The 12,381-nt window shown below is 42.8% G+C and overlaps 1 protein-coding gene across 1 annotated transcript in view; it reads left to right on the top strand.

Moving 5' to 3' along the window:
* The window catches only part of LOC143286927 (uncharacterized), a 242,966-nt gene that overhangs the window by 133,018 nt on the left and 97,567 nt on the right, over positions 1 to 12,381 (top strand). Inside the window, exons 77-83 of the mRNA XM_076594924.1 lie at positions 14 to 215; positions 651 to 774; positions 2,303 to 2,383; positions 3,215 to 3,317; positions 3,744 to 4,044; positions 4,508 to 4,629; positions 4,954 to 5,028. Coding sequence (XP_076451039.1) covers positions 14 to 215; positions 651 to 774; positions 2,303 to 2,383; positions 3,215 to 3,317; positions 3,744 to 4,044; positions 4,508 to 4,629; positions 4,954 to 5,028 — 1,008 coding nt within the window. The remainder of the gene's footprint in view (positions 1 to 13; positions 216 to 650; positions 775 to 2,302; positions 2,384 to 3,214; positions 3,318 to 3,743; positions 4,045 to 4,507; positions 4,630 to 4,953; positions 5,029 to 12,381) is intronic.

Below are 12,381 nucleotides of genomic sequence, written 5' to 3'. Positions count from 1 at the left end.
TGGTGTCCTGCAGATCCTGTGGACTCGCGATGCCCAGCCTCTGCCTGAGGAGGACCGATTTGTGACGAAAGTAACACAAGATGAGTCAGTCAGTACCATTCAGCATGTCTCACTGACGATCAGTGACGTCACACCTGAGGATTCTGGAACCTACCGTGTTCAGGCCACCAATGAGCTGGGAGAGGAGAGTGTCTCTGTCTCCCTCATTGTCAACAGTAAGTCCCTCATTGTGAACTCTTAAGTTTTGTCTCTGTCTTTTTCAGTCTCAACAGTAAATCCTGTCTATGTCTCCTTCATTGTCAACAGTGACCTCCGTCTCTATCTTCGGCTTCTAGCCTTATTGCACCAATCCACAAGTACCTTTCAGGAGTGGTAACAGACTATGTTTCCATTCTCTGAGTTTTCATTTTTTTCACTGGGGATGATATTAGAAAAGATGGTGGAGTGAATGATGTGGAGGGAGGAGTTGAGAGTTTAGGAGCAGAATGAGTTAATGTGTGTGTGTGTGAGCGTGTGTGTGTGTGTGTGTGTTTGTGTGTGTGTGTGTGTGTGTGTGCTGTGAATGGTCAAGGCTGATTAGCGTTGGAAGGGATGTGAACAAAAGTGGTGCAAAGCACTGACTATACTTGCCTTACTGCTGAATGTGACAGGGACATCTGAAGAGAAGACAGACTTCAGAGACCAGCTGCAGCGCTCAGAGGTAGAGGTAGAAGCAAAACCCACCACCGTTGAGGCAGAACAGGTGGATTTCCGTGGTCAGCTGACCACAGAGGTGTAAGTTACCATGAGCTATGACTGTCAGCATGTTGTGTCCTGGAGATCCCCCTCTTTCCTGTGGATATGTTATGATGGCCAGTGAAAGAAAGTGCATGAAGACAGGTGTTGTTCGCTATGTTACTCATGAATGAAAGTACTGAGATAGTGCTAATCCTATACTGACTGTGCTGATATTACCTAATGCTTTGCAGAAGCCAGCTGTAGTGGACAGATGTAGTGGTATCTTGCTGGTAAGTCATTCAAAAGAAATTTCCTTTCATCTGCATAAGAGCATGTCAGGTCCCATCTGTGTGAAGACACGTGACACTGCTGTGCTTGAAGTATCAGTCTCACTGTCAGCACACACAGTGTGAAGTCATTTTGCAGTTCAGTGCCCTTCTGCTCAACAGTACACTGACAGTAGTGCAGTATATAGCACAGTGAATTGCAAAGGACAAATACAATGATGTGACAAAATAATCCATCATAAAATGAAGCAAAGCAAAACAGAGAACTGAGTAACACAATGGAGTTATAACCCAGGATAGCTGGGAAAAGAACTGCTTGTTGGCATCTTTCAGCAGAACATAATGGGCCAGTGCAAAACAGGAGAGAATTGGTGATTGGATATTGGATCAGGTGATATTGGACCAGTGGATAATGTGCATGGGAAGAATGTGTCAGTAGAGAATGGCTGAGAGGAGAATGGGACAGTCAGGAGTGGACCAGTAAGGAATGTGTCAGTAGAGAATGGCTGAGAGGAGAATGGGACGGTAAGGAGTGGGTCAGTAAGGAATGGGTCAGTAGAGAATGGCTGAGAGGAGAATGGGACAGTAAGGAGTGGGTCAGTAAGGAATGAGCCAGTAAGAATGGCTGAGAGGAGAATGGGACAGTCAGGAGTGGACCAGTAAGGAATGTGTCAGTAAGAATGGGGAATAGACCAGTGTAATGGAGACATTGGCAGCAGACACAACAGCAGAAAACAGGACAACATTGGGGACTGTGCAAACATAATCACATGTTAATATTGCCTTATTTGTTTATCACACTTTTAAAACATTAACATGTGTGGTTAGTGATTTTTGTTGTTAACTAAAATTTGTGGAATTGGTTGTCATTACATAGTTTGAATTTTATTTTCAGAAAGTACTAACAGCCATGTTGTTTCCTAATGCCTGTGGTCAGCAGTGTGTGTGTGTGTGTGTGTGTGTGTGTGTGTGTGCGTGCGCGCGCGTGCATGTATACACACATCAAGCAACACACATCAAGCATGATTTTTGCAGCAGCTCCATCTGGCTTGAGTTGAAAATGATGAGAAAGGACACAGTGTGAGGAAAAGAGAGAGAGAGAAAGGGATGGGGAGGGAGAGAGAGAGAGGGGTTAGATGTGCTCAAGCATGACTGTAGGCTAGAACAGATGTGATTGTGAACTAACACAGTCCAGCCGGGAAGAATAAATGCTTGCTGTGTGTTCTTGCAAAGTCAAACCTGGCTCTGTGCATGCTGTGTGCTGTGTAACTGCATGATTTGTTGTTGTGCTGATGCAGGAAAACTAGGGTAGGCGTGCAGTATGAAACGCAGCAGCTTGACTTCAGACACCTGTTGAAAAGGACCACTCAAAAGTCCCAGTAAGTCTTCCACGCTGGACATTGTCAACTGATGTATAGATGTCTTTGGTGTGATCCCAGCTTCTACGTCAGCACAGGGACACTGGTCACTTTACTTCAGGAAGACCTGTTTTTGCATACTGTTGGTACATGCATCAAAGGGATGTAGTGTGGCTAAAAGATCTGAAAGAGAAGGAAAGGGGCTGAAAGCCATTCAGTGATACGGCTTGCAGTTCTGTTGTTTTACTTTCTACCACTTCGCTTGTCTTTTTCACTTCTTTCTGTTTCTTCTCTTATTCTCTTGCCTTCTGTTCTGCTGTCATATTCTCTGTTATTCTGTCTCGGTATCTCTAAAAAATTTAAACAAACAACTATTATATTTCTCTGAATGCCTGTTTATTCATTGCATTAAAGTAAACAAACATCTATTACAGTTATGTGTGTACCTGTTTGTGATAATTTGAAATGTAAACAAACATATATGTTTTACTTCCATCCATGTCTGCGAAGTAGTACATCTGTTAAAGTTGGCACACAGGGGGTGAAAGAAAGAAAACATCAATTAACTTATGGTTTCAGAATGTTCAGTTTCTGTTGATGAAATTTTCCTGTTAAAGATCTGTTCACTTTCTGGACTGGAATGGAATGAGATAAATCATAGTGAAGCATCCATACTCTGTTATGGAGAATGGAACATGCTGAGAAAAAGTTAAGAAATAAATGATGTTAAATAGATTGAAACAATTGAAAAGAGAAAATGATGTTGCTGCCAACAGAAATGAGACCTCGTGTTGATTTTATTTGCACACAGAAATTATGTCTCTAACAGGAGTGGCTGTTTTGTCCCTACAGGAAATTTGCCACTGATGTGACAGCTGAGGAGACCACAGAGATGGTGGAGGAGGTGGTGGAGGAACAACCCCAGCAGCCTGAGGTGCAGGAGGTGACCGTTGAGGTGAGTGCTTTGACACACTGGCCAAGGACACTTTTTTTAAACACTGTTCACCTCCTACCACTGCTTACAAGGCAAAGACAGTTTATTCACTTTTCATTTCTGCTATTGCTTGCAGAGCAAGGACTGTTTTATATGTACTTTATTCATTGCTTGTGAGCCAAGGACTCTTAGCATTCTGTCATCTTAAGGTATCCGTCAGTCTGCAATATTTACAGCACTCTTTTATCATTATCATATATATTTCTTTGTTGGAATTTTGTATGTATATTTAGTTACTGCAGTTACTGCTGAAATTCTATGTCCATATTTTGCTTTGTTTTATTTCATGTTTTGTTACATTGCACTGTATAATTTTGTGTTGTACGAATTTCTGTAGACTGGTAGACTAGCCAACAGAATTATTATTATGTGGGTTATTTTTTCCAGATTGGTCGACCTGAAGAGACTCAGCCTGAATTCTTGGTTCCCATTCAAGACCTGACAATCAAGGAGGGAGAAGCAGCACGCTTTGACTGCCAGGTGCGTTGCACACCTGAAGCCAGTCTGGTGTGGTACCACCAAGACAAACCTCTCAAGTCAGACGACATCTATCAGATCCTGCCTGGTGAGGATGGGTGCAGCTCACTGCTCATCAATGAGGCTTTCCCTGAGGATGCTGGGGAGTACACTGTGCGTGCTGTCAACGCTGTTGGCGAGGCCACCTGCTCTGCCGTTCTCACTGTTGAAGGTTTGTTATTGTATGTGTGTGTTGTGGACAGGGTGGAGAAAAGAGATTATAACATGTGTTTTAGGTTTCTTCACATCTTCCAGCCCCTTTTTTTAAATTTTTTTTTATCAAAATCTGATCAAACCATTTCATTTCACAGTAGCTTTTTACTTTTACTTCCTGGTCTGAGCTGACTGAAAAAGACTCTGAGAAGATGATAGCAGGAACAAAACTTGCAGAAGATTATTTCTGTGCATTCCAGATTGTTTTAGAAATTGTTTCTGTACTTTATAGATTGTGCCATCAATTGCTGATGCTGAGAATATGCTTTTTTGTACTTCACCTGTTTCCTGTGCTGGTTAGGCTAGTGACTGTGGCACAGAATGTGAATCAGACATGATGCTGCTGGAAGTAAAAGGGTTGCTTGTTTCACTGTGAAAGTTGTGAGACAGTGACGTAACATGAGGCTGTCTGCTGTGGACAGAACTGGTGTCAGAGGTCAGCTCTGTGGGGTCACGGCAAGATGAAGAGCAGGAGGAACCCATCCCAGACACTGTGGTCCAGGAAGCGGCCACCAAAATACAGGCTGCCTTCAGAGGCTACAAGGTGAGATTTCCCACAGAGTCAAGCGCTGATGTGGCCATTCTCTTTAGTCTGAAACCAGAGGAGTTCAGAAATTTATTGCAGTTCATGCTATTTTTACCTTTCTGCTGATGTTCAGTGTGTGAATTAATTGTGTTTCTGACTTCTGATTTATTTACCATATGCCTCCACAGAAATGAAAGGATCATGAAATGTGTGTGTGTGTGTGTGTGTGTGTGTGTGTGTGTGTGTGTGTGTGTGTGTGTGTGTCTGTGTCAGTGTGTGTCTGGTTATGAATAAATAATATGTGTGGGAGATGTCTTGACTGAAAGGATTCCTGATGTGCAGGCTCGAGAACAGGTGAAAGTCCTGAAGGAAACAAAGACAACAACAGAACAGGAGTTCTTTATTTCTGCTGAGGAGGTAAGTGATGTGTGTAAGATCATTTAAGCTGATTATCTGTACATCAGTACAAAGAAAGGAAACAGAATGATGCACAACAGTACATCCGTACCATACACAGACACAGATTTTTTTGGTCACATAATCTCTTCACTCTGTTTTCTTTCTTTCATGCACATAGTACATGCCAAAAAAATATAATTTTTCAAAGGCACAATTTTCAATGTAATCCTTTCGCTCATGACTGTGCAGTGATGATTATTACAATGTCTGTAATGTATGAATAGTATGCAACATACTTGTTTTAAGTTCATCAGTATTTATACCTTTTCTTCACAAGCAAGGTTCAGTTCTGCTAATGATGCTTGGAAATATTTGTGTAGATGCATAGAACGAAAGAATATTTTAGATCTCATGTTTGTAGAGTGTGTTTGTGTGTGTGTGTGTGTGTGTGTGTGTGTGTGTGAGTGAGAGAGAGAGAGAGAGAGAGAGAGAGAGAGAGAGAGAGAGAGAGAATGAATGTGGGTGTACATGTGTGAAATTAAGAAAATGAATGTAATACATGAAATAATAATGCCCTTTTGATGATGTATGTGCATGATTCTCACTATCTGTGTTGGCCATGCAGCAAAAGCACAACACTGACAATAATAGTATTAATAATGATAATATTAATAATGACAGTGTGTCATATTCTGTTTTCACTCTCTTCTGTTTTGTGCAGTTATCATGCTTTTCATATTTTTTGTTGATTTTTCTGTCAGGGCACTCTCTTTGCCCTCACTGAGCACAAGCTAGCTTTTGTGATTACTATTAATTATTGTGAGCATTAATTACTTTCATATTAAGGCTGCTGACTATTGCACTTTCTACACTGCCTATTCTCTGACACCAACTGTAACACTTTGCAGTTTTAATGTTGGCATTGATGTATTACTGTGTATATGTTAATCTGTGAAAGCAGCACCATTCTTTCCACTGTGTGAAGGACTAAACTTTCCAGTTGTGTTTTGTTCTGTACTGATTTTGTTAATTTTGTGGCCGTTGGCATTGTCTGCTTTGCATTTCTGATAATAAACCTTGACCGACCTAAACATTCCTTTTATTTTGTTTGTATTTACCAATAGCATTTTTTTGTTCATTTGTTTTGTTGCATGTAATGGTCTTTATGCATCACTTACTCAGTTTGTGATCAGCATCGCCTCTGAAAAATGGTTGGCATTACTTACTCAGTTTGTGATCAGCATCGCCTCTGAAAAATTGTTGGCATTACTTACTCAGTTTGTGAACAGCATCGCCTCTGACTTGGTTTTGCATGTGAAGCAAATTAGCACTTGCCAAGCATTCCCTGTCTTCTGTTACTGATGTTGGAGTGACCTGATGTGTGCTGTCTTGAAGGAGGCGCCTAGTACAGATGACGCCCTCCCAACAGCCACCGTTGTGGAACTTGCTCCAGAAACTCCTCAGGAGGTGCTGCAGACTGTAACTGAACTCCCTAAGGTCTCTGAAGAGACACCAGAAACTGTCAAGGAAGTGGAAGAGCATATTGTTGTTGAGTTAGAGAAACTGACAGAGGCCCCTATTGAACTTGAAGACATGCAGGTTGAGGATGTGCAAGAAGTGCCAGTGGTAGAAGCTTCACCTGAAGAGGTCACAGAGGAAGTTTCTCTTGAACTAACCGAAATTGAAATCACCAAAGAAGCAGAAGCAGTTGCACTTCCTGTTGTTGAGGGTGAAGTGGAAGAATTTACTGATCAGTTCAGACCAGAAGAAGGAAAAGGCACACTGTCTGAGGAAACTGAGCAGATTTCAACTGCTGTTACAGATCAGATTGTTTTTGAAGCCGGTGAAAGCATCTCGGAAAAGGAACTGGAAAATGTATCTGAGAAAGATGTGGATGAAACTCAGACAGCTGACTTGGAGATTTCAGAAGAAATAACAGGCCAGGCAGATGTTATCATGGAAAAAGTCCTCATAGCTCCAGACATTCCTGAACAAGCTGAAGTTCCCAAACCTGAAGAAGAAGAAGTTGTGTTTGAGGTGGAAGAGAAACCTACACCAGCAGACACTGAAGCTGAAATAGCTCTTGCACCAGAAGTAACAACTGAAGTTCTGGAAGAGGTGGAAGTTCCCAAACCAGAAGAAGAAGAAGTTGTCTTTGAGGTGGAAGAAAAACCAACACCAGCAGACACTGAAGCTGAAATAGCTCTTGCACCAGAAGTAACAACAGAAGTTCTGGAAGAGGTGGAAGTTCCCAAACCAGAAGAAAAGGAGGAAGTTGTCTTTGAGGTGGAAGAGAAACCTACACCAGCAGACACTGAAGCTGAAATAGCTCTTGCACCAGAAGTAACAACAGAAGTTCTGGAAGAGGTGGAAGTTCCCAAACCAGAAGAAAAGGAGGAAGTTGTCTTTGAGGTGGAAGAGAAACCTACACCAGCAGAAGCTGAAGCTGAAATAGCTCTTGCACCTGAAGTAACAACTGAAGTTCTGGAAGAGGTGGAAGTTCCCAAACCAGAAGAAGAGGAAGAAGTTGTCTTTGAAGTGGAAGAGAAACCTACACCAGCAGACGCTGAAGCTGAAATAGCTCTTGCACCAGAAGTAACAACTGAAGTTCTGGAAGAGGTGGAAGTTCCCAAACCAGAAGAAAAGGAAGAAGTTGTCTTTGAGGTGGAAGAAAAACCAACACCAGCAGATGCTGAAGCTGAAATAGCTCTTGCACCAGAAGTAACAACTGAAGTTCTGGAAGAGGTGGAAGTTCCCAAACCAGAAGAAGAAGAAGTTGTCTTTGAGGTGGAAGAGAAACCTATACCAGCCGACGCTGAAGCTGAAATAGCTCTTGCACCAGAAGTAACAACAGAAGTTCTGGAAGAGGTAGAAGTTCCCAAACCAGAAGAAAAAGAGGAAGTTGTCTTTGAGGTGGAAGAGAAACCTACACCAGCAGACATTGAAGCTGAAATAGCACTTGCACCAGAAGTAACAACTGAAGTTCTGGAAGAGGTGGAAGTTCCCAAACCAGAAGAAAAAGAGGAAGTTGTCTTTGAGGTGGAAGAGAAACCCACACCAGCAGACACTGAAGCTGAAATAGCTCTTGCACCAGAAGTAACAACTGAAGTTCTGGAAGAGGTGGAAGTTCCCAAACCAGAAGAAGAGGAAGAAGTTGTCTTTGAAGTGGAAGAGAAACCTACACCAGCAGACACTGAAGCTGAAATAGTTCTTGCACCAGAAGTAACAACTGAAGTTCTGGAAGAGGTGGAAGTTCCCAAACCAGAAGAAGAGGAAGAAGTTGTCTTTGAAGTGGAAGAGAAACCTACACCAGCAGACACTGAAGCTGAAATAGCTCTTGCACCAGAAGTAACAACAGAAGTTCTGGAAGAGGTGGAAGTTCCCAAGCCAGAAGAAAAGGAGGAAGTTGTCTTTGAAGTGGAAGAGAAACCTACACCAGCAGACGCTGAAGCTGAAATAGCTCTCGCACCAGAAGTAACAACTGAAGTTCTGGAAGAGGTGGAAGTTCCCAAACCAGAAGAAAAGGAAGAAGTTGTCTTTGAAGTGGAAGAGAAACCTACACCAGCAGACATTGAAGCTGAAATAGCTCTTGCACCAGAAGTAACAACAGAAATTCTGGAAGAGGTGGAAGTTCCCAAACCAGAAGAAGAGGAAGAAGTTGTCTTTGAAGTGGAAGAGAAACCTACACCAGCAGACATTGAAGCTGAAATAGCTCTTGCACCAGAAGTAACAACAGAAGTTCTGGAAGAGGTGGAAGTTCCCAAGCCAGAAGAAAAGGAGGAAGTTGTCTTTGAAGTGGAAGAGAAACCTACACCAGCAGACATTGAAGCTGAAATAGCACTTGCACCAGAAGTAACAACAGAAGTTCTGGAAGAGGTGGAAGTTCCCAAACCAGAAGAAGAAGAAGTTGTCTTTGAAGTGGAAGAGAAACCTACACCAGCAGACACTGAAGCTGAAATAGCTCTTGCACCAGAAGTAACAACAGAAGTTCTGGAAGAGGTGGAAGTTCCCAAACCAGATGAAAAGGAGGAAGTTGTCTTTGAAGTGGAAGAGAAACCTACACCAGCAGACATTGAAGCTGAAATAGCTCTTGCACCAGAAGTAACAACAGAAGTTCTGGAAGAGGTGGAAGTTCTGAAACCAGAAGAAAAGGAAGAAGTTGTCTTTGAGGTGGAAGAGAAACCTACACCAGCAGACATTGAAGCTGAAATAGCTCTTGCACCAGAAGTAACAACTGAAGTTCTGGAAGAGGTGGAAGTTCCCAAACCAGAAGAAGAGGAAGAAGTTGTCTTTGAGGTGGAAGAGAAACCTACACCAGCAGACACTGAAGCTGAAATAGCACTTGCACCAGAAGTAACAACAGAAGTTCTGGAAGAGGTGGAAGTTCCCAAACCAGAAGAAAAGGAAGAAGTTGTCTTTGAAGTGGAAGAGAAACCTACACCAGCAGACATTGAAGCTGAAATAGCTCTTGCACCAGAAGTAACAACAGAAGTTCTGGAAGAGGTGGAAGTTCCCAAACCAGAAGAAGAGGAAGAAGTTGTCTTTGAAGTGGAAGAGAAACCTACACCAGCAGACATTGAAGCTGAAATAGCTCTTGCACCAGAAGTAACAACAGAAGTTCTGGAAGAGGTGGAAGTTCCCAAGCCAGAAGAAAAGGAGGAAGTTGTCTTTGAAGTGGAAGAGAAACCTACACCAGCAGACATTGAAGCTGAAATAGCACTTGCACCAGAAGTAACAACAGAAGTTCTGGAAGAGGTGGAAGTTCCCAAACCAGAAGAAGAAGAAGTTGTCTTTGAAGTGGAAGAGAAACCTACACCAGCAGACACTGAAGCTGAAATAGCTCTTGCACCAGAAGTAACAACAGAAGTTCTGGAAGAGGTGGAAGTTCCCAAACCAGATGAAAAGGAGGAAGTTGTCTTTGAAGTGGAAGAGAAACCTACACCAGCAGACATTGAAGCTGAAATAGCTCTTGCACCAGAAGTAACAACAGAAGTTCTGGAAGAGGTGGAAGTTCTGAAACCAGAAGAAAAGGAAGAAGTTGTCTTTGAGGTGGAAGAGAAACCTACACCAGCAGACATTGAAGCTGAAATAGCTCTTGCACCAGAAGTAACAACTGAAGTTCTGGAAGAGGTGGAAGTTCCCAAACCAGAAGAAGAGGAAGAAGTTGTCTTTGAAGTGGAAGAGAAACCTACACCAGCAGACACTGAAGCTGAAATAGCACTTGCACCAGAAGTAACAACAGAAGTTCTGGAAGAGGTGGAAGTTCCCAAACCAGAAGAAAAGGAAGAAGTTGTCTTTGAAGTGGAAGAGAAACCTACACCAGCAGACACTGAAGCTGAAATAGCTCTTGCACCAGAAGTAACAACAGAAGTTCTGGAAGAGGTGGAAGTTCCCAAGCCAGAAGAAAAGGAGGAAGTTGTCTTTGAAGTGGAAGAGAAACCTACACCAGCAGACGCTGAAGCTGAAATAGCTCTCGCACCAGAAGTAACAACTGAAGTTCTGGAAGAGGTGGAAGTTCCCAAACCAGAAGAAAAGGAAGAAGTTGTCTTTGAAGTGGAAGAGAAACCTACACCAGCAGACATTGAAGCTGAAATAGCTCTCGCACCAGAAGTAACAACTGAAGTTCTGGAAGAGGTGGAAGTTCCCAAACCAGAAGAAGAGGAAGAAGTTGTCTTTGAAGTGGAAGAGAAACCTACACCAGCAGACATTGAAGCTGAAATAGCTCTTGCACCAGAAGTAACAACAGAAGTTCTGGAAGAGGTGGAAGTTCCCAAGCCAGAAGAAAAGGAGGAAGTTGTCTTTGAAGTGGAAGAGAAACCTACACCAGCAGACATTGAAGCTGAAATAGCACTTGCACCAGAAGTAACAACAGAAGTTCTGGAAGAGGTGGAAGTTCCGAAACCAGAAGAAAAGGAAGAAGTTGTCTTTGAGGTGGAAGAGAAACCTACACCAGCAGACATTGAAGCTGAAATAGCTCTTGCACCAGAAGTAACAACTGAAGTTCTGGAAGAGGTGGAAGTTCCCAAACCAGAAGAAGAGGAAGAAGTTGTCTTTGAGGTGGAAGAGAAACCTACACCAGCAGACACTGAAGCTGAAATAGCACTTGCACCAGAAGTAACAACAGAAGTTCTGGAAGAGGTGGAAGTTCCCAAACCAGAAGAAAAGGAAGAAGTTGTCTTTGAAGTGGAAGAGAAACCTACACCAGCAGACACTGAAGCTGAAATAGCTTTTGCACCAGAAGTAACAACTGAAGTTCTGGAAGAGGTGGAAGTTCCCAAACCAGAAGAAAAGGAAGAAGTTGTCTTTGAGGTGGAAGAGAAACCTATACCAGCAGACGCTGAAGCTGAAATAGCTCTCGCACCAGAAGTAACAACTGAAGTTCTGGAAGAGGTGGAAGTTCCCAAACCAGAAGAAAAGGAAGAAGTTGTCTTTGAAGTGGAAGAGAAACCAACACCAGCAGACGCTGAAGCTGAAATAGCTCTTGCACCAGAAGTAACAACTGAAGTTCTGGAAGAGGTGGAAGTTCCCAAGCCAGAAGAAAAGGAAGAAGTTGTCTTTGAAGTGGAAGAGAAACCTACACCAGCAGACACTGAAGCTGAAATAGTTCTTGCACCAGAAGTAACAACTGAAGTTCTGGAAGAGGTGGAAGTTCCCAAACCAGAAGAAGAGGAAGAAGTTGTCTTTGAAGTGGAAGAGAAACCTACACCAGCAGACACTGAAGCTGAAATAGCTCTTGCACCAGAAGTAACAACAGAAGTTCTGGAAGAGGTGGAAGTTCCCAAGCCAGAAGAAAAGGAGGAAGTTGTCTTTGAAGTGGAAGAGAAACCTACACCAGCAGACGCTGAAGCTGAAATAGCTCTCGCACCAGAAGTAACAACTGAAGTTCTGGAAGAGGTGGAAGTTCCCAAACCAGAAGAAGAGGAAGAAGTTGTCTTTGAAGTGGAAGAGAAACCTACACCAGCAGACACTGAAGCTGAAATAGCTCTTGCACCAGAAGTAACAACTGAAGTTCTGGAAGAGGTGGAAGTTCCCAAACCAGAAGAAGAAGAAGTTGTCTTTGAGGTGGAAGAGAAACCTATACCAGCAGACATTGAAGCTGAAATAGCTCTTGCACCAGAAGTAACAACTGAAGTTCTGGAAGAGGTGGAAGTTCCCAAACCAGATGAAAAGGAGGAAGTTGTCTTTGAAGTGGAAGAGAAACCTACACCAGCAGACATTGAAGCTGAAATAGTTCTTGCACCAGAAGTAACAACTGAAGTTCTGGAAGAGGTGGAAGTTCCCAAACCAGAAGAAAAGGAAGAAGTTGTCTTTGAAGTGGAAGAGAAACCTACACCAGCAGACACTGAAGCTGAAATAGCTTTTGCACCAGAA

This window comes from Babylonia areolata, chromosome 1, assembly GCF_041734735.1.
Source record: "Babylonia areolata isolate BAREFJ2019XMU chromosome 1, ASM4173473v1, whole genome shotgun sequence".
Lineage (NCBI taxonomy): Eukaryota > Metazoa > Mollusca > Gastropoda > Neogastropoda > Buccinidae > Babylonia > Babylonia areolata.
The sequence above is the reverse complement of the archived record's forward strand: the minus strand, read 5'-3'. Positions and strand labels throughout refer to the sequence as shown.